We start from the raw sequence: 25,621 nt of genomic DNA, 5'->3' as shown, positions 1-25,621 counted from the left end.
ATAGCTAATGTATAATATAAGCCAAATACTTTGTATAGTTGAGTAACTAAATACTTGCCTAGGCTTCTTGACTTTCAGAGACATGTAGAAAAATTCTAAATACCACAATGCCTCACAGAGTATAAGCTTATGGGTCTTTTTATTTTTGGTTCATTGTATTTACAAGTAAGTGGACTTCTGCACTGTAAAATAACACTCTTCCAAATTAATTACATTCACTTTTGAAATGTTTTAGATTTACACACTCATAGTGGGCCAAATGGGTCTGACTCCCAGTATGGCATATGATTTGGGATTATGGAGAAATTCATTAAAGTGAATCTCATGTATGCATGTATTGACTAGTTTAATCATTTAAAGTAATCCTTTGCTTCTTGCAGTTATTGGTGCCCGTCTTGAATAATGAAGTTTGAATTTCACAAATGTGCAATAATTCCATACCTTTCCTGCAGCATGCCTGAGCATATAAGCTGTAATAAGGTATTACTCAAGGTAACAAATGATTGGTGCTTATTAAGGACAAAATAAGCCTCTTGATTTGTGTATTTGCTAATAATAGTTCTGCTTGGCTTTAATGTGAACACTGTGAAATAGACAAATTCCCAAAGGATTCTCTGTCAAAATTACAGGTTTAGGCTAAGCTAAAGCACTTGGCTATGTTTTCGTATTTTTAATGTACATGAGAAAGATTCAGAGTTCTCTAGTGGTTAGAATCACGCTCTTCCCAAAAGGCTCTCTTGCATAGCAACAGTGAAAACAGATCCAAGTTAGTAACTCTCTTAAACTAAGTTAACTAAAGCAAAGATTACAGATTTCATGTAATAATTATGGCATGCTTTGAACAAGTCATTGTATTGCTGACAAACCTTAAGAGCATGACCAGTGAAGAGCTGCCCAAATAAGTAAGTCTGTTATGTTTAACAAACACAGATAGTTCTTAGGCACTGGAGCATACCATGATGATGTAAAAAGGTGCTCTGATGTGTTCTTCATACCAGACCGAAACGTCACATTTTGTGCAAAAGTCCGTGTTTATACCAGTGTTCTGTCGGAGCCATCTATGACTAAGCTTCAGCTTAAACACGTCTTTGTGGAGGTCATTAGACTGTTACACAGCTTAACTAATTTGAATATTCCTTGCTTTTTAAAAATCATATTCTCTTTGAATGTTGGACATACTAACCACGAAATTCTTCATTTGTGCATGTGTTTAAAAGCATTTGGCTTTTTCTATGTGGGAATATCTACTGAAAGGAAGAACCCAAGATATTTTCATGTAGAAATAAAAAGCCAAATGCTTTTGTGTCTGAGACTTCTGAAATAGTTGACCCTGTTCAACAGCTACTTGGTCTATAAAATTTGATGTAACTACGATCTCGGTCTGTCATCTGTAGCAAGACAATGCAGTAGCATCCCAGAACTCCGGGAGAACATATGTCCACCCAAACTATTTTGCTGCCACTTTCTACAGCCTTTGCCATGACCTGCATCTCCACTATGGGACTTCAGGTTTATGGGTTTTTTAGTGTAAGTTAATGCAATGGTAGGAATTTTTTTTTTACCCGCAAGAGTAAAATAACCATGGTTGTGAAATGGGTTTCATTTATTTTTTTTTTGATATGATTAATGCCCAAAACCTGTCAAAACACTGCATTCTGAAAGTAAGTGTAACCCATAGTAAATGAAAAGATTCACTGCTGAAATGCCACAGTCTGATGAATTTTGTGACCTTACAGTAAACTGGACTTACACCACTCTATCCATTAGAACTTCCACTGAACTTCCAAGAAGACAAGTCCTTTTCTCTCCGTTTCTCTCCAACAGTGTAGGAAGCAAGTTATTTTTGCAAAGCTATTTTCTTTATAATGAACAGGCATAACGATAAGCTAATTTCAAGGTTTACATACAGACAGAAGGAAGCTATAACAAGTCATCATTATAAGTCTTCCTGATTGTAGGATTTTGAATGTTTGTGACTTGGAGTAACAACATCTATTTGAGGACTCAGACTGTGATGGGAATTCGCTCTATAAAGGGAAAGCAACATTAAATAAACCTAACAGTAAAAGAAATGCAGGCCATGAACAGTTTTTTGTTTTTGTTTTTTTTAATATCTATATAAAAAATAACGAGCGATTTACAGATCTCTCTAATCAGAACCTCAAGTGTGTATATATAAAGGTACTGTACAATATATAAACATTTACAACCAGTACATCCATATTTTGCTTAGCATTCCAAGGCCACATTGCTAAGTCAGTATATAATCAGTACAGTGACCGGTTACTTAGAAAGAAAAGAGCCACATCAGACTGACAACATATGACATCGAAGTTATGTCACAGTTAACAATAAAAATAGGATTTTTTTATCACTAATTGTGGACTATAGGGAAAATAAATCATTTCTGTGGTGCTAAATTCTCAGCATGGATCAAGCCTCCTAATTTTTCTCTATTCAAGTAGTTACAATAGGTGGGTAAATATAGTTCCGGATGGAAGGGGAGTTCAGAAATCTCACTCTGGGAAGCATGTCTCAGCTACAAGGGTGGCTTCGGTTGGTACGTTAAAGACTTTCACAGTTGGACTCTGAGAGGACAGGGCCTGGATGTACCATGTTTCACAAGAACAAGATGAACCCAGGGGACAGAACAGGTGTGTTCAAATACTCCATAAAATGGTTTTGTTCTGAGATTGTTCCTTTATTCATAGCTGCTACAGGGGCCTGAAAATCCTGGATCTCTTTTATGGAGCTAAAAACGGTCTCTACCTCCCAGCAAACATCTTTACTGAGATTTTTTCAAAGGACTCTGAAAATGTGTACAAGCTAAGCAGATGTCTAGTCTCCCTTTCTTGTTTTTTAAATAAGTTAACACAGCTAGAAATTAAAACGAAATCAGATCTAGCAAGGGCTGTCTACCGCCACGTTGGTCCTCTTGCTGAGCAGGTCTGAACGCAGGCCCTGCCTCGAAACACCTGAGCTCGGACAGCTACTGCCGGAGGCGTGGTCCTCTATCTGGGAAAGTGCCTTGCGATCGAGGCCCTCACGATCTGTACGATGTTTTGACTCTTCCCGTACGCACTATGTAGTAACGACTAACGGATGAGTAGTAGGAGGTCCAACCCAAATATCCAGAAATAGAAACCTGGTAGTTTTTCTCTGAACAGCAGTAAGCAATGTTTCCACATGCTGCTTTCTGGTTTCCTAACAAAATAAACTGAAGAAAAAAGGCCGACCTGAGATGCTAAGACCACACATCAGGGTTGGAGAATAACAGCAGGAGGGGGAACTCTTCATTGCCTAAAGCACTAGCTCATTTTAAACATCGAATTGTAAGTAATATCTGTAAGTTACCTGAAATACCTGATCCAGCCGAATTAAAAACCCTAAGAGAGTGTCGTTATCTGACTCCATTTTGTTTTTCTTTTCAGTAGTGATGTTTTGGAGTTTCATTTTTAAACTGGGCCTGCGCCATCACCTGTAGCTGTTAGAAGAGGCGACTGCCATCTTTTAATGATGAGCTAACAACCCCTTCTTCTGCAAGGACTCAAATGTGTCTCTCTGTAAACATGCAGCATGCTATTGAGAATATCGACTTCCAAGCCAAACCGAGTTTTCTCATTCCTGTGGGAACAGCTGAGTGAGATGGATAAAACAGACATGACACAGTAGATAATCTGGCACAGGTATCAAGGGAGCTGTGACCAGGCCGTGCACGTCCGCTTGCGTCACTTGGGACCCCCGCGGAGGCGGGAGGGCGGCTGCCCGGGGGACGGTTGGTTGGCAGCGGTCCCGAAGGCGCTTCATGCAGCCTGGCTAACCGGATGCTCAAATCAAAATGTGTCGTGTTCCAGAATTTCAGGAAAAATGACTTTGTAGGGTTTTGTTTTGGAAAAATGCCACTTTTTAGTAAGAAAAGATTACAACTTGTTTTTCTTTGTTTTATACCGGAGGTCACAGCCGTTTCTCGGCCACACCAGTAGTGCCTGCTGCTTTGTTTGCACTTGGCACCTTCCAGGGCCCTGGAGTTATGGGTGTTTTCTTAACGGGAGAAGCGCTCTCAGGTTGGAACCCTCCGCTCTCTCTGGTTCTATCGGCTGCCTCTTGTTCTTTTCCTCGGGGAGCTTGGGTTTTGTTTAAAACCATCCTTTCTTCAGGGTCCTGCTTCAGCTTCTTGTCTGATATTCTGGCATTTTCCCCTGGCTTCTTTTTGCTGGAGCTTGTCTCTTCTAAGGCCGCCTTCTTTCCTTTCTCCCTGTCAGATAATACTCTACTAGCAGCGGTACTAGTCTTTTTGGATGGAAGGGACTTTTCATCTATCCTCTTGCTTTTTTTCTCTGGAGACCGTGTTCTGTTTTTTCCAGACTGGCTCTGCTTTGCGTCCCTCTGGACAACACCCGATTCTTCTCTGCCCTCGGAGATCTGCTCGGCCCCGTCCCTCGCACGGCCCCCGCCCCCCTGACTCTCCGACTCTGATGATCGGCCTTTGCTTCCCTCCGTCTTCTGCTGCTTCTTTGGGCTTGAAGACCGTCCTCTGCTTCTTCCGCAGCCATCTTGTCCGGAACCTGGCCTGGTGCCCATCTGCCCCCCTTTACTGTCCCCTTTCCTGGGACTGAGTGATCGATCTCTGGGTCTTCTTTTGGGGTCAGTAGGTAGAGGACTGGGAAGCCTGTGTGAACGTCCTTCTGCATGTCGGCCGGCGGACTTTCTGGGACTGGCAGATCTGCCTCTTTGTGTAACACCGTTTTCTACTCTGAAGAGATTTTTCTTGTCACTCTGCCCATGACTGCTGGGTGGATCCCTTTTATTCACATTTTTCTGGAGAAAAGAGTGCTGCTTTTTATCAGACGGATTTTCATTTAAAGTGCTTTTCTTTTCAGGCACACCATCCTTTAATTCCTCGGTCTTTTCACATGTCTGACCTCTCATTAAAGAGCCTTCAATTACTGGCACGGGAAACTCCTCAAATATGGAAGCAGGACGGGAAGATGGGGGGAAGGGGGGCTGCTCGTCATAAATCACATTTGAAGACGAAGGATTATTAACATCCCAATCACCTACAAAAAGGGATTTGAGTGGAATATCATTACATTTTAGAATTACAAATAGGAACAGTAAGTTCTGAACTCTGACAGCCATTTGGATTGGACTAACTGCTTAAACAAACAGCCTGAGTACAGATGCTGAGCTCTCTCGATAAAGGCAGGTGTGGTTGTACGCGAGGTGGTTGTACTTGTAGGGTGGTTAAATATACACAAAATAACAGTCATTCTTCCCATAACTTATGTATAATTAGTGATATGAAGAATTTATACATCATATATGATAAGCAGTAAAGCCCAATGAAAAAGTCAGAAGAAATAAATAATACAATGGGACCAAATTACTTGGTCCAGGAAGCTCACTAATTTGGCCGTTATCAAAGGATACAGCCTACAGCTATGCAAAATCAGTAATAAAGGAGACCCAACTGTGGTAGCCAGAACGAGGTTCGTGGGCACTTGTAAATAATTTTCTTGCATTAAGCTGTCAACTTTAATGTCAAAAGGGAACTGAAAAGTGCAGAAGATAGAAAGGGATGTATTTAATAGCATCATTTTTAATTAAACAGAAAAAAAAAGAAGGAAGTGATTTACAAGACATGCAAATTTACCAAGTCTTTTTAAGGAAAGACCAAGAAAAGCCCTGAAAGCCTTAATGTTGCTCAGGTTTCACGTAGGAGCACAGACCGGAAGGAGCCAAACCTGAAGAAGGAAGAGAAAAAGCCTAGGACTATGTAAAAAAAAAAGAAAAAAAAAAATCAGCGCAGTTAGCAAAGATGTCACTGGGAACGTATGGTTTACAAGCAGATGGTGGAAGATCACACAGAGAATTATAGGCTGGAAGGGGACTGCAGGAGGTCACGTCTATACTTGTCCCTCAAAATCTCTCCAGGTTGGGGGCAGGGACTGGAAGGGACATGTCCTAGTGGCGTGGTGCTCTCTTTCCAGGCTAGTGCACTCAATTAAACAATGAGTTTCAAATCCTGTGATATTTCAAAACCAAACAGTGAAACCCAGGAAGCTGAGGATCAGTACAGGAGTCCAGACATGGTCCCACGTCCAACTCCCTGACCCCAGGTAGGGCCACAGTAACTTGTTTTCGACAAACGACCAGAAAAACCTAAAGGTCTTAGCATTTGAAGAGATTTCAGATATTTTTCATGGCATTTAAATCACTTGCTTCCGATAGCCTTGTTTTTTTACAGGCACGTTTCTCTACAAAAGCAACTACATGTTTTCTATGGAAATTGCTTCACATATTCCATCCCAACAAAAATCATGCCTGAAGTCGCTTATTTTGTAGTAGTATAACACCTATGCTGTGTAACTAGTTTCAGGCGGTTCTGCTGTTTACCTTTGAACTAGCCAGTCAAGTGTCTCTCCCCTTCCTTTCCTGCGCTGTCCCCTCCCTGACACATCAGCCACGTTTCAGCTCCAGGTGAACGATGTGACTTACCGTGGTCAGGTATCAAGCCAGTTCCTGGCCTCAAAAGCAGAAGAACTTTATTTCCACCGGCCTGAATGAGCTCAATTGCTCGAGTATGTGTGATGCCTTGTGTAGGCTCCCCATTGATTTCGACAATCTGGTCACCCACCTAGAGAGGGAACATTCACAGGAACAACATGAAACAATGCATCCTTCTTCACTTCTGCTCTGTCCGCTCTAGAGCCACCCAAGCTTGCTAAGTGACTCTCAATTGTCAGATGTGTAACTTGTACACAGTGCCATAGTGCTAAGGCTGATGACGAGTGGACAGAGGAGAGCCACAGGAAGAGACAGTGGCCAGCTTTATTTACTCCGTGGAAATCCTACAGGAGAAAGTTTTATATGACTAGTAAACGGGATCCCGGCACCTTGAAATCATGAATCAGATTCTGAGTTTTCTCACTGAAGGATAAGTGCCACAGGAGGTGAGGTCTCGCTAATCCACCTGATACTACAGGGCTGTCACTGAATGATCCACCTGTGAAGGGTACTTTCCAATTTGAGCTGAATCTTGAATTTATTTTCTGAATTCTGGGCAGGTGGGTCCTCATCTTTGAAGGCTTTCTGGGCCTCCGGGGAGAACTGCCCACTCCTTCGTGTTGCCCACACATCCTGTACATGTATGAGGCATTTGATAAATGGAATATTCAGAGACGAAAACTCTGAAAAACTGCAGCTTGGAGAATATATTAATATGAATACTTATTTAAAACCAATAACTGGCTTACACTCATGACTTTAATGTAAAATGATTTCCCTGAGAAACATAAAACTAGGGATCAGAAAAAGATGCCTCAGTATCATTGCTGTTTACTGGAAATGCTGTACAGTTATTTTTTAAAAAAGGGATAATACAGATGAGTCAAGTATAACCTTTGCAAAGGACCTAAAGATAACGATGATAGTGGTTTTAAAACAGGTGACAAACACACGAAGGGTACTGGCTTCAAAAGAGAAAAACTGAACAATGGAAAACTACTGAAATTCCAAGAAGCTCAAATATTTATAAGAGCTTACTAAAATGATCCAGAAATAACACAACACAAGATGGCCCAGTACTTATTTAACAGAGGCTGGGGGGAAGTCTGTATCCACAGATAGCACAAAGCGCAGGGGCCAGGAAGCTGGGCTTTGGCGTCCTAACGTCTGTGGTTCACTCTTGGCTCTTCCTTCTGCTGGCTGGGTGGTCTCTGGTTCCTCCCTGTTAAGTGGGGATAATATCTTGGGGCACCGGGGAGGATTTAATGAGAGAAAACCCGATTACACACCAAACCAAGACAAATGTTACTTTTCAAGTTCTCTATCTCCCCGTCTTGCCAAAAAAGACTTCAAGTGCATCCGGATGAAGGTTTACCTGAGGCTGGAGCCCACTCTCTACATTGCAAAAAATGTCAAGTCAACTATGAGAAAGAAATGAGATTGTTTTGCTTCATATTTATGGAAAAAAATAAAAGAGGAGTCTCTTGAAGAAATGGAGGCTATCAAGCTAGATAGATTGAACATAGAAAAAGGATTGTTAAAATAATAAACATAGGATGGAAAAAAATCATACACAATTAATAAAAAGCTTATATCTAGGATATATGTGAGACAAAAGTCAATACCCAGATTTCCCTAATAAGTGACTGAAGAAAAATTATTTGCATGAGGAAATACACATACTAAGTTAGTACTGGGTATAAAATCCTGCTGATAATTAGAGAAATGAAAATTAAGGCAGACAGTATTGGGAACATGCTTTGGGTGTGTCTTGTGAAACATGACTGAGGTCACTGATTGCAGTCACATTTTCTGGCTTAAATTTACTGTCCTAAGCAGACTATTTCTTACACTTTTAGTACAACAAATGAATCGCAATAAAGCTTGTAATTGAACAGATTTGCCACCAGGTGTCATTTTCGTTTAACTTTAAAACCACATTGTGGAGAAGGACGCTAGAACCCCATGGCTTGAAGATCTCTGGCAGACAGGCCCTCAGAGGGGGAAAACTTCTCTACTGGATTGTACGGAGCTGGAGACCTAAAAAATGGCACCTTTGAGACAGAAATGTGAACATTCTTTGAGAAAATTCTGTTACTTTTAAAAATTTTACATGTGGGGGCACCTGGGTGGCTCAGTTGGTTAAGCGACTGCCCTCGGCTCAGGTCATGATCCTGGAGTCCCGGGATCGAGTCCCGCATCGGGCTCCCTGCTCAGCAGGGAGTCTGCTTCTCCCTCTGACCCTCTTCCCTCTCGTGCTCTCTCTCTATCTCATTCTCTCTCTCAAATAAATAAATAAAATCTATAAAAAAAAAAATTAAAAAAAAATTTTACATGTGGAATGTATCTTTTGGATAATGTGGAATACGTATCGAGGAATACATCTTTTGATAAATAGAACCAATAATGATTCGAGTTCAGGTTTGTATGACTGAAAAATAAAATCATGGGGGACAGAGGAGAGGAGAGAGAGAAATCAGAGGGAGGGAAAGAGAAGAATAGGAGAACCAAAGGGAGAAAAGACATGGGAAGAGGGGCTAGAGAAAAATTATGTTCCTTAAAAAAGTTACTATATTAACAACAGCCGCTAAAAATGTACATTTTGTATTAAAATTACAAAATAATATTTCTAGCACACTGCTTACATGACCTTAGAAGGCCCTGAGAACCTATACGCTTCCCCCAAACAGTCCCATCTAGAAAGACACCAGCCAGGGCCTGACGTGGGAAGCACGAGGCCTGGGCTCACAGGACCAAAGCCTGGGGTCCCACCGCGGCCGCCACAGGCCGAGTGACCCCAGCAAGGGATTAGTCTCCTGGAGCCTCAGTTTTACATCAGTAAGTGGGGATAATGCCACCTCCCTTAGAGGGTTTTTGTGAGACTAAAACTAAGTGGAAACACGTGCTGCCTGGAAGACGCCAGACTCCACATTTTCTAAATCTGATTCTGTCCTACAGTAAAGATCTAACTAAATCCGACACTATCCCCTAATATGAGTTTTTCCCACTCAGCTGATCTCGTTCCCTTCGCCCCGAACACCCTTTTTCACTCCTCTCCAGATCTTAACCAGATTTATGGACGGCTTGAGACTCACTAAATGTAGAGATCCCCTTGACTCTCAACGCCTTTCCATCTGTGTGACAGGCTAACCTTCCCTTGTCTTACTGAACCGCACTCTTACACTGTCTGCCCAGCTGCTTCATCTAGCCCAGTCCCGTCTACGCAGCAGTAAGTTCCAGGAGCTAATCTTGAGAAAAACAATCCTCATTATAAGTATTTTTCATGCATTCTACTCTTTCAACAAACATCTACAGAGCATCTACCATAACCATTCAAGGCCCGGTACCAGGACCGAAGATACTGACATGATAGGTACAGATAACCTACCAGACCAAGCGAGGGAGGGGGGGCGCGTGAGGCGGGGAGGGAGCTGAGGCAGCTCCGCGGTGCAAGTTTGCTGGAGATAAACTCTCCTCATTTGGGCAGTGGCCCCCAGACTCAGTTGTCATCAGTAACAAAGCTCCCATGATCCTTAGCAAGTCAAGATTTTGAGAGTTTGGTAGCCAGAAAAAGAAAGCTTCTCTGAAAAGCTGATTTCTTAGAGTTTAGAACAAACCTGTGCATAATCGTAATAGCTTATTTCCTTTTGTTTTCAAATATCAGAGCTTTTGAAATGAGTTGGTTTAATCATGGAAGTCCAAAGCTCCCATTCATTTGTAAAGAATGGTATGTCTTAGAAACAGACTTTGCCTGCTTCAAGGCCTGTTTGCCTTTTATTTGTTTAGTGAGATTAGTGCATCTGAGGGTTATACTTGGAATCAACGTTTTAAAATTATATCCTAGTTTTTGGCCCCCCCCCCCTTTTTTTATGACACTCAATACAATGGGAGATTTTTTTTTTTTTTAAGTAGGCTCCATGCCAAATGCAGGGCTCAGACTCACGACCCTGAGATCAAGACCTGAGCTGAGATCAGGAGTCAGATGCTCAACCAACTAAGTCGCCCAGGCACCCCTACAATGGGAGATTTTTAAAAAACCAACCGATCTGGGGCGCCTGGGTGGCTCAGTCGTTAAGCATCTGCCTTCGGCTCAGGTCATGGTCCTGGGATCGAGCCCCACATCCGGCTCTCTGCTTAGCGGGAAGCCTGCTTCTCCCTCTCCCATTCCCCCTGCTTGTGTTCCCTCTCTCGCTGTGTCTCTGTCAAATAAATAAATAAAATCTTTAAAAAAACAACAAACCAACAGATTTAAAGTATACCCAAACAAATTTTTAAAAAAGAGGGGAAAGAAAAAGGACCAATCTTTCTCTACTGAAATCTTACCCACTTTCCACTGCCATCCATTCTGTGAGATCTCCACTCATCCTCACCTCTTTGAACTTGTGCACAAGTCTGGTCATTTTTAGGAAGGGTGGTATCTTGTTTTAGGGACCCCCCCCCCCCTTCTCCCAGCTCATTCAGTACTCATTCATAAAAGCTTTGGGTAAAGTAAACACTTAACACATGTTTACCAAGTGAGTAATGGGAGTGGGGCAGTGATGTGGAAAATTCAAAACTGCAATCACCTGGAAGCCTTTTCCAAACATTATTAGAATATACCATCTGATTTTTAAACAAAAATTATCTTCCCTGCTGCCTACGGGTGGGAGAGGGAGGAAATCCAAAGTTCTCTTGAGCAGTAGGGGGAAGGCTGTCTAGAATTTAAAATTTCGAATGTATCACCTAACAGTACCAGTGAATTGTTTTTTTAAAAATCGAGGCCAACACATGTCCCCTACATAACATTCCTCTTGAAGTAACATTCAGAGGCAGGGCGAAAATACCTTATGTGCAGATGCATAGACAGTCTGGTCTGCAGTGCCCCGGTACAAAGCTACGGGGTTTCAGAGTTGAGAACACCTAGGACGGACCATTACCCAAGTGAATTCTAGTCTTTCAAATAATAGTAAAGGTTGGGGGAGTCATGCTTTTTGATCTCTGGCTATCTCTGTGGGTAGCTAAGAGGAAAAAATAATCCTGGGCCTATTATTTCTGGGAAGAAGTTGAAGATTCTGTTTTATCCTGGCTTTTCCAAGACTTTTAATAAGATGAAAGTATATTTTATTTACGAACCCATTTGCCCTCAAACGTTGACGGTGTAAGTAAAAACTAAGTTTCCTTATTGCCCAAAGTCAAGACGGTAAAAACAGCATCAGTGCGGTATCGCCTAGGACACCAGAGCGAGGCCATGAAATCACCAGGCATCGGAAAGTGGAACAAAGAGCAGCTGCTTTCAGGTCTAATGACAGAAAACTTTGCTACTTAGCTTTGGGAGGTTTCTGCACTCCCTTTGATCATCTATTTTCAGTCATTTCCAGTCTGGAGCCAGAAGCAAAGGTCGCGGAAGGAAGCCAACTCACGTGAATCCTGCCGTCTTTGATGGCGGGGCCCTCCTCAGCAAGACGCAGGATGAACAGCCCCATGTTGTACTCCTTCCCCCCGCGGAGGCTGAACCCAAAGCCCCGGGGGCCTCTCTCCAGCTCCACTGGGTAACAACCAAGGCTCTGGGAGAGAAAGAAGTATAAGAAAAACAAGTTCTCGTGGGCTGCTTTATTGACAGCTTGAAGAAAGACTACTTTTAGAGCTGGGACATTATGACTTATACACTCAATATGCATTTCTATATCATAAGAAAGGAATGAAAGTTTTGGTTGAACAGCTACTTTATAAATGCAGTCTAAATTAAGCTGAAGATCACGTTTTCTCTACTAGTTGGTCAATGTGCAACAGGACGATCAGAGAATAGACTTTGGGGAAATGCTTCCTTTAAGGAGATTTTGACGAATTTTCCATGGGGAAAAAAAAATCGAAACCCTCCTTTGGTGAACTCAAACACTGCTATTGCTAAGTACCGGACCCAGGGTGTACATTTCTCCAATTACAGGGTAAACTTTTTCACTCTTTTACGTTCTCTCATGGAGGCTAATGGGATGCCAAACACACAGCAAGTCCTCAAGAATTATTAATCTTGGGAACAAATGTGTCCGAACTGATCTGTAATAAAAATTCACCAGCGTCAGCGATGTAGCAACTGAAAATAACAGTCCATATCTGGGTTGGGGGGTGTGGTATCCGTTTACCTGATTGTGCCGGGTGCCTACAATCGAAATCATTGCCGTGTCAGGCTGGGCAAGGTGCTTGTGGTCAGACCATGAATGTCTGTAAGAAGTGGGGACATCTTTCCCGATTTCACCTTCTAGAGCACTTCTACGAGAGAGAAATCCAGTCACTCTCTGAACTGAGGAAATGAAACCAGTTTGAAAGTAAAGGCGAATTAATTTCTTTTCAAAGCTGAAGCTGGCCATTCTCTGGACAAACCGCCGTGAAGACAGGCCATGCCTAGACCCGGAGATGCTGGGCAAATCTGGTTGTTAACTCCAGCAGCCAGTCTCTCAACACCCCACACTGGTTTGGTTTGGTCTTTGTTTTAAGGGCGTCTCGGTGCAGTTCATAGCAAGGAAAACTGCAGTCAGGTCACTGACCCCGGGGGCCGATGAGCGGACGTCGTCCGTGAGAAACGGCTCTCCGGCAGTGCCAGTGCCCCAACGCTGAGTTTCTGGAAATCTCGTTTTTGTTGCATGGCTAGTATTCTCAACGAGAGAAGAAAGAAATATGTGCAAACACTGCTCTGGTCTGCTCAAGCAGTCTGAGGAGAGAGCAGGCACGTGGGCCTGGGCCCCCACCAAAATGAGGAGGGCCTAGAGGAGCACAGCCAGGCGCTATTGTCCCTTCTTGTTTTCTAACCCCCATTCGTCAGGCACGGCTGGTAATTACGTTGCGCCCTGGGGATGCGGCTGGAGGAGGGATGAGGTACTGAGGGGGTGCAGGGTGTAGGAGCGCATCTGAAGGGGTACCTGTGTGGGGGTGCGGGTGGGGCTGGGTGCTGAAGGGTGGGGCGATGAGACAAAAAAACCCAAAGCTGGGGAGAGCAGCCTCACCTGTCCCCAGCTGTGTGGTTGGTCTGGGACTGCCCCATGGCTCTGTGCTGCAGGGCAGGGCTCTGCCTGGCGGAGTTTGTTCCTGAAGGCGGACCATGATGCTCTGTTCGAGTGAGAAAACAATAAAAATAAGACTTTGCACATAAACACGTAAAGGCCGAGTGGTCTGCGAAGGTGAGACAAGACCACGTGGTTACAGCCTTCCTGACTGTAGTGACTGCAGCACGAGCAGCACGGCCGTCAGCAGGCATGTCTGGAATCGGAACAGTAACGTTTTCTTCCCCCTGTGGCTTTGAGGAATGCTTATGTTTGAAGAGAACAGCAATCCTGTACTTTGGGTCATCCATACAACATGAAAATCAGAAAAGTACACACTGGACAATATTACCTAGAGGACAGAGCTCCAGGAACTATCCTGTAGCCTACACTATGGGCTTCCGGAGCACACCCCTGAAACTGGTAAACAGCTCTAGATGACAAAGGCGGCTCTCAGGAGTGCTGGGACACAGACGCCAGTCTGCAAACCACACACAGGTCTGTGAACCCACGTCTTTTAATGTTGGAGCGATTATTCTGCCTGACACGGACACCTAAGACAAACTTCCAGAACCATCCCGAGTGCTGACAAATGTCTGCGAAGACTTCGCTGCTTCTGTTTTCTGAGGGGACAAATGCAGGGGGAGAAAGGTACCATTTCTTTCTGTATCATCGCCAGCAGCCCCAGACCTCCCTGAAGGCAGGTTTCATAACTGGCTGCATCGAGATGCCAAGTCACGGGAAGCAACAGTTAGGAGACACTCTTAAGGCTGTCACACTCATATTTGTAAAGGTGGAACTTTCGAATGTTTTATCCTGTCCATAATATTAAACACAGGATATTCAAAACATGAGAGAGGGAGCCTAGCTTAGTGAATAAGACCATGAACTCTGCACCAAGACTGGCAGGGGTTAAGCCTGACTCATCCTTTACTAGCTGTGTGTTCTTGAGGAAATTACTTACCTTCTCTGTGCTTCTAATCATCTCATCCATAAAAAGCGAATTATAGCCACCTCATGGGGTTATCGTATTAAACAAGAGTCAAACAGCGCCTGGCATATTATACTCCCTATATAAATGTTTCTATTATCATTATCATAATCACCAAAATGATAAAGTCTTATTTGGGACTATATTTCTCTTAAAGTATATATTCTGAAATACTGACCTTACTTAGCAAAAATGTTCAATGCTTTCAAGTCAAGTGCTCTAGGAAGAGTGGAGTATGAACTTTTTTGGGGGGGGAGGGGACCTGGAAATTTGCTGCTCTTTTAAATTACTATCATGAATTTTATTTTCCTATTTAGCTTGACAAGCTACTTAGGTTGCTCCTCCTTGCTGATCTCCTTACCAAACCCATGTGCACTCCCCGCTTCCTGGAATCCAGTCCTAGCATATCAACTGAAACAAGCCTCTGCCTTGCTTCAAAACTTATGGTAACTTTTTATTGCTCATAAGCTACTACCCAGACTCATCACCTGGGCATTCGTGTCTTCCCACTTCATCTCCTGTTCAGAATATCACCTCTGTGAGATCTCACCTGGCCCTGTAAGCACACTGTCTTCACAGCATTTACCGCCCGATGTGAAGCCAGGAGAACACCTGTTTCTCCTGCTCGACCGTGAACTCCTTGATTGCAGGAATCACACCTCATTTACGTTTATATTCCTGTCCCCACCAGAAATTCCCAGAAGTCCTTCCACCTTTGCTCACTGGGTACATCAATTCCAAGTTCCCTGCCTCTAATCTTAAGTGCCCGTTACATAGCTGAATTCTGGTCTGTCATTGCAAATTCACGGCTACTATTAAGGGAATGGAAACTGATGGGAGAAGTTACTTCTATCAACAAGATGCCCGGGGGATACTTGTACCTTTGTAGGACTCCAACTTAGGTAATTTTTTGGCTCCACTAGCTTGGCTAGCGCAGTGGGTGTTTAACTTCAGGACAGGAAAAAGAAGCTGACCAATTTCATCCTCTCCTCTACCTTTCCCCGAGGATGAGATGCCACTTATGCAGCATCTGGGACCACAGATTGGCTGCAGTCCATGTTCTTTCCTTGTCCTCGTCAAGGTTAAATAAAACTTTCTATCATTGATATTTTTTTTTCAGTTTTAGTCCTCTGACCCATGCTACATGGCTTCTCCAATTTATTTCTGTGTTAAGAACCGTTCTATTTCTCAAAGTTAAATATCCCAAGATGCCAAACAGGCCTATGCTCTCTCAGTTTTATCTGAAATTTCTTCACATAGTAAAGCAATGGGTTAAGTATATCTCTCCTTCAATGAGAATTAAACTTTTGCTGGAGTTTCTGTGTGTAATTATTTAAGAGAAAGTATATTATCAGAGGAAAAACACAAATCCCATAAACTATAGTGACAAACATCATAATGTATTGTGAATCATCCTTTGCAAGAATAAATGAGAACCCTATGAGAGTACTTTCTAAAACTCTACTAAAGGACACAAAAGATGATCTGAATAATTAGAGAGACATCCCATGCTCCCAGGTGTTACAACTTAGTATTTAAAGGTATACATTTTCCCAAAGTTAATATATATTCAAAATATCTGAATAAAAATTGCAGTTGGATTTTTTTGGAAGAACTTAATAATTTGCTCTAAAATTTTATACAGAAAAGTTTTATGAATCTCTAGTCAATTTGGAGGGTGTGTGGGGGGTGGGTGGGTAAAAACTTTCCTGAACAGACAGATATTAGGATATACCACAAAGTTAAAGGTTTTTTTTTTTTAAAGTGTGTGTGGATAGATATACATGCACATACACACTTTAAAAATATATTATGTGAAGAAATATATATGTAAATTAACCCAAGAAAAGATGAATCAATAGAACAGAGCAGCTAGGAGACCCGAGCGGTGGCTCCATGGATCAATGAGATAAAGAAGTGATCTAATAGGTTGTGCCAGAAAAACCTGCTCAGTATGAGAATAAAAAAAATAAAGCTATTCTTCCTAAAACTATATATAAAAGGGAGGCTCCAGATGCATTAAAGAACTAAATGCAAAATTATAAATCGAATAGATGATGATATAAGAGAAAATCTCTGTGACATGGGGTGGGGAAGGTTAACTTCTCTGAAATGAAACTTCAAAAGCATAAGTCATAGGTAAAAATGGGCTAATGGGATCACGTCTCAATTAAGAATCTCTGTACAGTGGAGGGCACCATGGTCGAAGTTAACATACAGATGACAGGAAAAGCTCTTTGTACTTTCTCAAACTAAGCTGGACTATTGCCTACAAAATTCCCAAGGAATCTCTAAATATCAACAAGAAAAAAGACTGAAATCCCACAAGAAAATGAGTCAAGGATGTGAAGAAGCAATCCACAAGAAAAAAACCCCAGAAAACAAGCATCTGATGAGATGCTCAAATTCATGGGTAATAAGAGAAATGCAAGTTTAACACCAATGAGAGGACACTTCCCACACTTGGGCCAGTCTGCAAGTAGGCTCATGCCCCACCCTGGCGGACACGTGCAGCTATAGAACTGTCCATGTTCTGCTGCTGGGAAGGTAGGTGCAGCAATTATGGGGGGCAGTTGGACTGCACCTGGTCAAATTAAGCACATGTATATGCTCTGATCAACCACCTTCACTCCAAGAAATTCTCACACTATTTATAAAGTACGTATATGCAGGTGTTTAGGAAAAATAGAACAGTGGAAGGAAACCCCATAGCAGTACATGCTTTAAAGTCTAGTTCAGGGACACCTGGGTAGCTCAGTCGGTTAAGCATCTGCCAGGAGGGCGTGTGATGATGTGGCTGTCTGGGGGGGGGAGTGGGTGGGTAATATGTTGTAAACATACATTATGAAAAAACTGTCAAGTTGTTAAAAGCAATTGATTGTGTTCCTCCAGCAACCTCCACCAAATCTTAAAATTAGTGCTATGACACCAAAAGCATAAGCAACCAAACAAAATGTAGATTAATCGGACATCATCAACATTAAACTTCTGTGCATCAAAGGACAATATCAAGAGAGCGGAAAGACAACCTGCCGAATGGGAGAAAACACTCGCAGGCACAGATCTGTTAAGGATCTAATATCAGAATATACAAAGAAGTCTTACAATTCAACAATAAAAAAAGACAACTCAATTAAAAGTGAGGAAAATATCTGAACAGACATTTCTCTACAGAAGATATACTGATGGCCGAGAGCACATGAAAAGGCTCAACATCACTAGTCGTCGGGGAAACAAAAATCAAAACCACAACGAGCTACTATGTCACACAGGAAAAAGAAGATGTGACAAATAAATGCCCTGTAAGACCCTGGATCGGATCCTGGAATAATAATGTGACATTAAAGAAACATATGGTTCTGAGAATTTGGAGAAGAAAACCAACATAAAATCTATAGCACAATACTATTTATGTAACTCAAAAATAAGTGTCAACACACACACAATTATGTATTTTAAAAATAACCCGAGGCACACACAACACACTGGAATGGTTGCCAGTGGGAGTAGGGAGAGAAATGACAGTGGAAAATAGAGACAAAGGGAACAAGCAGATAAATAAATGGAAAACAAAGCCAAAAATTGGTGGCAACGCTATCAGAGCTGTCCTAACACGGTCCTCAGGAGCTAGGGTGACCTGTGTCACTCTTAAACATGGGATGGGGGCGCCTGGGTGGCTCAGTCGTTAGGCGTCTGCCTTCGGCTCAGGTCATGGTCCCAGGGTCCTGGGATCGAGCCCCACACCGGGCTCCCTGCTCCGCGGGAAGCCTGCTTCTCCCTCTCCCACTCCCACTGCTTGTGTTCCCTCTCTCGCTGTCTCTCTCTCTGTCAAATAAATGAATAAAATCTTAAAAAAAAAAAAAAAAACCCTAAAAACATGGGATGACCAGGCCCTGGCACGAAAGTAGAAATCAATGTGGAAAAACAGTATGATGTAAAGATTTCTTTACGATCAGCAAGAAGAGCCAGGCACGGTCTATTTCCGTCCCGTTCCAGGACATAGGTCGGCACGGTGGCCGGGCTGCTGACAAGGCTGGGAGCCTCGAGCCACCGACCGGTGGAGTGTTAGAGCAGACGTGACACTTGGTTGTCTGGCTTGGGAACTTGGTTAACCACTTCCCTGGTGCAAAAAACCGTAACTATTCAACAGTATCTGGTAAAAGGGGAAAACAGAATGGAAGGACCAGGTTTTTCTTTTTCCAGCTGTCTTTTATCTACGAACAGTGAATGGCTTCTGGGCAGTAGGGAAGGAGCACCCGAGGGGAAATACCGACTGATCTGAAGGTGTGATTTCTGAAAACAGCTCTAGGGCAATAAATATTCATTTGACTCTTCAGTGCAGTTGATAGATTTCATACCGAATACAATGAGAAACTTGGAAGACTTACAAACTCCACAAATGGGATTTTTATGGACAGAAGAGACACTTTCGACTTTTTTCCCAAGAAAAAGAAGAGATTCTGAATGTTTTCATAGTTTAATAACACTTGAGTATACAATAAAATAAGGTGTAATGCTGAAATGTGATTTTTACGTGTCAAATGTGATTGCATTTTAACAGGCTGTGCCTACATATGAAATACTTTATTTTTTATTTTTATTTTTTTTAAGATTTTATTTATTTGAGAGACAGAGTGAGCGAGAGTGAGAGCACATGAGCAGGGGCAGAGGGAGAGAGAAAAGCAGATTCCCCTGCTGAGCAGGGAGCCCGACATGGGGCTCGATCCAGGGACCCTGGGATCATGACTTGAACCAAAGGCAGATGCTTAACCGACTGAGCTACCCAGGTGTCCCTGAACTAGACTTTAAGGCATGTACTGCTATGGGGTTTCCTTCCACTGTTCTATTTTTCCTAAACACTGATTGGCACTATATAGAAAATCTTGAGTACGTCCAGAAGTATTTGGACCATAGTGTCAAAATTCATTTTTCCTCTAAGAAAAATGCCTGAGCAATTTTGGATAACCTCTCAGAGAAAATACCATCAATGATAAAAGGAAATTTTGGCAAAAAAAAAAAAAAAAAAAAATTCTAATTCTATTACCAAACCCTCTATCCCAGGGCTACTGAGTGTGTGGTTCTTGGGTCAGTCAGCAGTAAGATGTCTATAGATATTGAGAGTAAGCATTTAGAACATTTTCTAATAACTTGACAGAATGATTTTATGTCTTCGTTTTTATTTTTCATTTAACTTTTATGTATTTTACAAAAATGCTGGCTGTGGTGGACTGGAAAAGTCACTGGTCCTTTCGACACATGGTTAGAGAAACACTGAGCCCCAGGACTGCTAGGCCCACTACTTCGGGAAGCTTCTCTCGCTGCTGTACGCCAGGCATGCTGATGTAAGTGTAAGACCTCATTCTCCAAACAGACCTAAAATGTGATCTCCTGGGATGCCGATGCAGCTTTTCTTTGTGGGTCACAGAACAAATTTAAGAATAAAAAGCAGGCTCTGGAGATCGTAGTAAAGAAATCACAGTGAAGAAATGGAGACAAAGAAACCTGACCCAAATCACATTAAGTAACAACGGTCCTTCAAGAACTTTTTTATTGAGCACTTACTACATGCCTGACATTGTTTTAGGCCCTTGGGATTCAGCACTGAACATGACAAGACCTCTAGTTTCAGGAATCTTGTGACTCTACATTCTGGCAGGGGGAGAGGGCAATAAACCACAGCTTACATCATCTCAGGTAGAGATCGGTGCAAGGAAGCAAAGTCAAGCGGGGCGGGCTGTGAGAGCACCAGGGCGGGCAGGGTTATTCTAGATACTGTGGTTGGGGAAGGCATAGCTGTCACGAGCGCAGGTCCTGGGGCTAGTCTGCGGACTCCTACACCGTTTCTGTCATGAGTGTTATGACCGTGGGCAAGTTCTCTAACTGCTCAGGGGCTCAGTGTCCTCATCTACAGAATGGGAAAGTAATAGTGCCTGCCTAGGATTAGTGTGAGCATGAAATAAGTGAACAGATATCCAGCATTTGGGGTAACACCTGCCACATCGTTAAGTGCTCACTAAATATGACTACTCTTTCCTTAGGTGGTGAGCTGTGGCAGAGGCCTAGATGCGGGGGTCAGCCATGCAAAGGTGGGGTGAAATGACACAGCTACCATTAGATGAGCACCTCAGGGTACTTATGCAGACTGGGTACATTTTCACCTGTAATCTTCACGGAGATCCTGAAATAGACATTATCATCCCCATTCCATAGATAAAAACCTGCAGGGTAGAAACATGAACTGGCTTGTTTCAGGTTATCCAACTAGTTGATAAGTGTCCCTGAACTCTGTCAAAGGCCTCACTTCTTCTATTGGGTTTCTAACGCTTCTGCTGTGTACTGGCATAGAACTGAAAGTCTCCTGACTTTTACTTTGTCCCTTTGTTCATTCATCTCCTCAACCCCTCATCGAGGGGATGAATGTTCGTTCATCCATTTAACTCATTTCTTCATTCAAAAAATATTTACTGATGGCCTACTAAGATCACAGTCAACTGATAATATTCTCTGTCTTCAAAAGAGCATTTCGGCAGGGAGACCGTCAGGCAGGAGCAATGCTCAGTGAACTGCAGAGCGGCGGAGTGCGGGCGGGGCTCATGGGGCAGGGGCCGGGGGGGCAGCCCGTGGGCGCAGAGGCCGCAGAGGCCTCGTTCGGGAGTGGCTCCGGAAGGAACCCTGGGAGTTCGATGTAAAAGGTGGCTGGGAGCAAACTCATAAACCGCTTTCTGTGCAGAGGGTGGGAAAGCACTCGGGCTTCTGTGGAGGAGGATTTTAGGAGGAAGGAGTAGCAGAGTCTGGGACAGAGTCTGGGCAGAGTGTGGACCGGACGAGAAAAGGGAAATGGGCCGGGGCGGGGATGTCACCGGGTCCGAGGACTGGAAAAGGCCTCCCTGAGCGGCTGGGGCACTCACGCGCAGGTGCAAATGCCCCTGTGGGCGCTGGGACAGCAGGAGAGTCACGTACTACCTTCGCTATGAACAAGCGGAGGAGACAGGGGCAGAGCAAAGAATGGAAGAATCAAGAGCAAAAAGACCCCAACGCTGACGACACTAGAGGGCCACGGGGCACCGTGGGGCATGAGCACACATCACAGTACAAGGGATTTTAACAGGTAAGATGGACGGACTCTGCATAATTCCACTCTCTGGGGCTTCTCCTCCTCCGTTTTGCAAACTCGGGAAAAATGAGAGGCACATTATGTAACCCTTACCTTGTAATTCATGAACAAAGAGCCCGAACGGGTGCTATTCAAAATTCCTAATTAGAAACCCTTAATGACGAAAAGGCAAGACACTAGATGCATTTTATGCCCTATTTCCCGGCCATTCCTACGTACTGCCCGTCCCCCCACTTAGACAGCGGCTCCCCAGAACAAAGCCCCGGTCACTGGGAGGGGTGCCCTGGGCTCGGCTCTGACAAGAAAGGCTTGGTATCAACAGTTACTATCTTTGAATCTTTAGAGGATTTCCTCTCACTCAAGCAAGCAGACACTGAACACATTATTTTAAGAAAGTAAGATCTGAGAAGTATGACCAATTTCTCTCCCTTCTGGGTGTTTGCTTCTCCAGCACACAGAGAAAGGGCCACCACTCGTGCCGCTCACACGAGCTTGTGCAAGGCGAGGTGCCTGGTTCCTTACCTTCCTCAGCAACGACCGTTAGTGTGACGGTGACGCCAGCGTCTTTGATCAGCTGAACAATGTTATCATGGGACAGTTCAACAATGGACTGCCCATTCACCGCAGAGATGTGATCTCCGATTTTCAGTTTTCCACAGCGATCTGCTGGGCTTCCCTCTATGACTCGGCCAATTTTATGAGGAATAACTAGGGGGAAGAAAACACCCAGGTTTTTCCCTTATTTAAGATACGTTAGCATTGGATTTATCATCATTTAAAAATTCAACATCATGCGGCGCCTGGGTGGCTCAGTCGTTAAGCGTCTGCCTTGGGCTCAGGTCATGATCCCAGTGTCTTGGGATTGAGCCCCGCCATCGGGCTCCTTGCTCGGCAGGAAGCCTGCTTCTCCCTCTCCCGCTCCCCCTGCTTGTGTTCCTGCTGTCACTGTCTCTCTTTGTCAAATAAATAAAATCTTTAAAAAAAAAATTTAAAAAAATAAAAATTCAACATAACATCAAAACACATTCTTTAAAGGTAGAGCAAAAAAGTATCGCATGCGAACATCTTATCCAATTATAACTATCCCCATACTGTCGTCCGCTCTGGGCCCACATGCATACACACTCCTTACATAGCTGCAGTCATAGCACATAAACCTCTGTGCTGTTTTCCACTCATCATAAACCTTTCTCCAATTTTTATACTGCCTTCCTAACAATCCTGTTTGAAGGCTACTGACCTCCCTGATATTTATGATACTCCCTCATGAAACTGATGCTTCTCGCTTATTGTTGGCCATTGAGGCTGCATCCTATTTTGACTATTTCGGAAACTGCCACAATGAGACCATCTTTGGTTCTGCTGAAGGGGCATTTACTCCCACAGGGGGTCTTGTAAATAAATGCAGTTCAAATTCAAGGTTAGAACTCAGAAGTTACTGCTCAGAAATCCAGGCATGGTGAAATGACTGACTGTTAAATCCTACTTAGTTCTGTAGCAAAATTCCTTTTGTTTGTGCCTTTAGATTTTTTTAAATTGGGAAAGGTAAGGGGAATCAGAACATGAAATGTTTAACGTTGAGATTATTTGGTTCAGGGATAAAATCCTGCCCTGAATGCACAAAGCAGAGTCTAAGACATTTGCAAAGACACACCGTACAGTTCTACTGGTTCATGATGCTGAAGGCTTTCCTAGACTATGAAGACACTTTGTTTGCTATTATGGCTTAAAACGAGTTCTCAGACACTCAGGAAATCTTGTCAAAATATCTTTCACCCCTTTGAATAAGGGGCATTTGTATTAAGAAATGTTCCTCCCATGTTCCTTAAGAATTTCCTTACCTGGATCAGTAATCTTGTCGGGCATTTGCCTTCTGCTGACTATTGACTGTTAACGAATAGGGATAATTAATATTTAAAATGGCACTCTATGTTTAATTTTCATAGTAAAATGGGTTCCTTACTAGTATTTCTGAGTCATAGTAGGTATATGTCAGGGATGTTTTAATAGGCCTTCATTTGAACTGGAAGTTATTCTTGGCTGTGATTTATAGCCCCACAGACAGGGCCATTCCCTGGCTCTTCTAAGATTCTACAGTGAGAGATTTTATCCTAAAACAGAGGAAGTCAATGTTGGAAGCAAGTGCCTTTTAGCTCTGAATTATATCAAGCACTTATTATACCATTTTCCTTAAAGTAATTAGAAAAGCACCTGAGCAGTACAGGCCATGTCCTGTGCCAGGCGGTATGAGCAATTTGCAGAGAGGACAGCAGGTCAGAAGCATATGCTGAGGGGCGCCTGGGTGGCTCAGTCGGTTAAGCGTCTGCCTTTGGCTCAAGTCATGATCCTGGCACTCTGGGATCGAGCCCCGCATCGGGCTCCCTGCTTGGCAGGGGCGGCGGGGGGGGGGGGGGTGGTGGAGCCTACCTCTCCCTCTCCTCCCTGCTCATGCTATCTCTCTCTCAAATAAATAAATAAAATCTTTAAAAAAAAAAAAAGGAACATATGCTGAACCAGACAGTGGCCCTGTGGTGACCTTCTACCTCAATACCTTAGTTATTCTCCTTCTTAGAAAAGATCTGCTGGTACATGCTGTTATTCTAGTTGCCCTGAGAAGAAAATCATTCAGCCCCTTGGCACGCTGAAAAGGGTTTGTTCAGACTTGGGAAAGCATCAAACAAAATGAATCTCTGACGTCTCGGTGGTTCCTTTCTCATCATGTGAGCAATGGGCTCAAAAGGAATCAGCAAATCTTGGGACATAACTTCCCGAAGGGTTAGTTGTCTGGGTGAAGGAAGGTAAAAGTAGTCAGATTATCATAGTCTCGGCATTGACAGCTGTATTATCAAAACAGTTAAAAACAGCAAAGAGACCAGTAGAAGGATAACTTTTGAACGGACTGGCAAGTTTTCAAGGTAACCCTGTAGAGTACACATAGCTAGGGAAAAGTCTGAAGTCCTGCCTTGCTTTTGTTGGTTTACAAAGTCCACAGGCGTTTGCCATAAAACCAGTTTATCCGTCTTCATTCATCTTTGGCCTAAATCTTCTCCCAGCCTGGCTTGTCCAGCTGTTGAGGTCACTTCAGTGCTCTTAAAACATTTCTTTCGGGAAAAGAAAGGACAGTAACTGGAAATGTCCCCTCTCAAAGAATCCTTTGCAACCAGAACTGAAAAGTATATGCTAAAGAAAAGAAACACTAAAACCTCTGAAGCACTAGCAAAGCAAAAACTAGCCAAGCCCTTTTCATCCTAAATAGAGGTCTTTTCTAGGTACTCTGTTCACTGAGTACTTGCACAAGCTGGGGCTAGGGCAGTAAGGGTGCTGGACCAGATCGCTGATCTTTGAAAAAGTCAACCACAGAGAATCTCAGAATTTCCTTCCTTCTTTCTTTCTTTTCTTAAAAGATTTTATTTATTTATTTATTTGTCAGAGAGAAAGAGAGAGAGAGTACAAGGAGGGTGAGGGGGGAGAGGAAGAAGCCGATTCCCCACTGAGCAGGGAGCCCGATGTGGGGCTCGATCCCAGGACCCTGGGATCATGACCTGAGCTGAAGGCAGATGCTTAACAGACTGAGCCGCCCAGGCGCCCCGAGAATCTCAGAATTTCATGACTGGTGTCAGAGATGCTGCCGGGAACTCTGCTTGGGACAGATGTCACCAGAAAATACATTTAATCAGAAGAAAGAAAGAATCTATCCTGAACAGAGTACCAATCTACACCAAGACAAGGTCTATAAAGAATGATCTATTCTGAGAGCTTTCCTGCCTTTTCACCAGTGCTAACTCTTGTCTAAAGCACACCTTCTGTGTAATGCAGTGTGCAGGACTGCTCAGTCTTCGGGAGTGAAAGCTCCTCATCCAAGCCCCCCAGGGCCCTCCTTTTATCTAGACGAGACGCATGGGATCCCAAGAAGAAGGCTTGCAGGGCTCAGCATTCCATGAGATTATCAACTAGCATTTCAGTGGAATGACCAATTCTGGGTTTGCACCAATGACT

The 25,621-nt window shown here is 43.3% G+C and overlaps 1 protein-coding gene across 3 annotated transcripts in view; it reads right to left on the bottom strand.

Moving 5' to 3' along the window:
* Positions 1 to 386: 386 nt before the first annotated feature.
* Positions 387 to 25,621, bottom strand: part of MAGI3 (membrane associated guanylate kinase, WW and PDZ domain containing 3) — a 237,322-nt gene continuing 212,087 nt past the window's right edge. The window contains exons 16-22 of one of the 3 annotated variants that reach the window (XM_027610111.2): positions 22,148 to 22,333; positions 13,485 to 13,587; positions 12,627 to 12,753; positions 11,907 to 12,050; positions 6,499 to 6,637; positions 5,654 to 5,744; positions 4,941 to 5,057 (exon numbers count right to left, since the gene is read on the bottom strand). In XM_027610111.2, the coding sequence (XP_027465912.1) occupies positions 5,695 to 5,744; positions 6,499 to 6,637; positions 11,907 to 12,050; positions 12,627 to 12,753; positions 13,485 to 13,587; positions 22,148 to 22,333 (749 nt within the window). In that variant the 3' untranslated portion in view covers positions 4,941 to 5,057; positions 5,654 to 5,694. Of the gene's footprint in view, positions 5,058 to 5,653; positions 5,745 to 6,498; positions 6,638 to 11,906; positions 12,051 to 12,626; positions 12,754 to 13,484; positions 13,588 to 22,147; positions 22,334 to 25,621 lie in introns of all 3 variants that reach the window. The other 2 variants (XM_027610097.2, XM_027610105.2) reach the window with 2 other exon arrangements.

The sequence above is a fragment of the Zalophus californianus genome, chromosome 4, assembly GCF_009762305.2.
Source record: "Zalophus californianus isolate mZalCal1 chromosome 4, mZalCal1.pri.v2, whole genome shotgun sequence".
NCBI classification, from domain to species: domain Eukaryota; kingdom Metazoa; phylum Chordata; class Mammalia; order Carnivora; family Otariidae; genus Zalophus; species Zalophus californianus.
The sequence above is the reverse complement of the archived record's forward strand: the minus strand, read 5'-3'. Positions and strand labels throughout refer to the sequence as shown.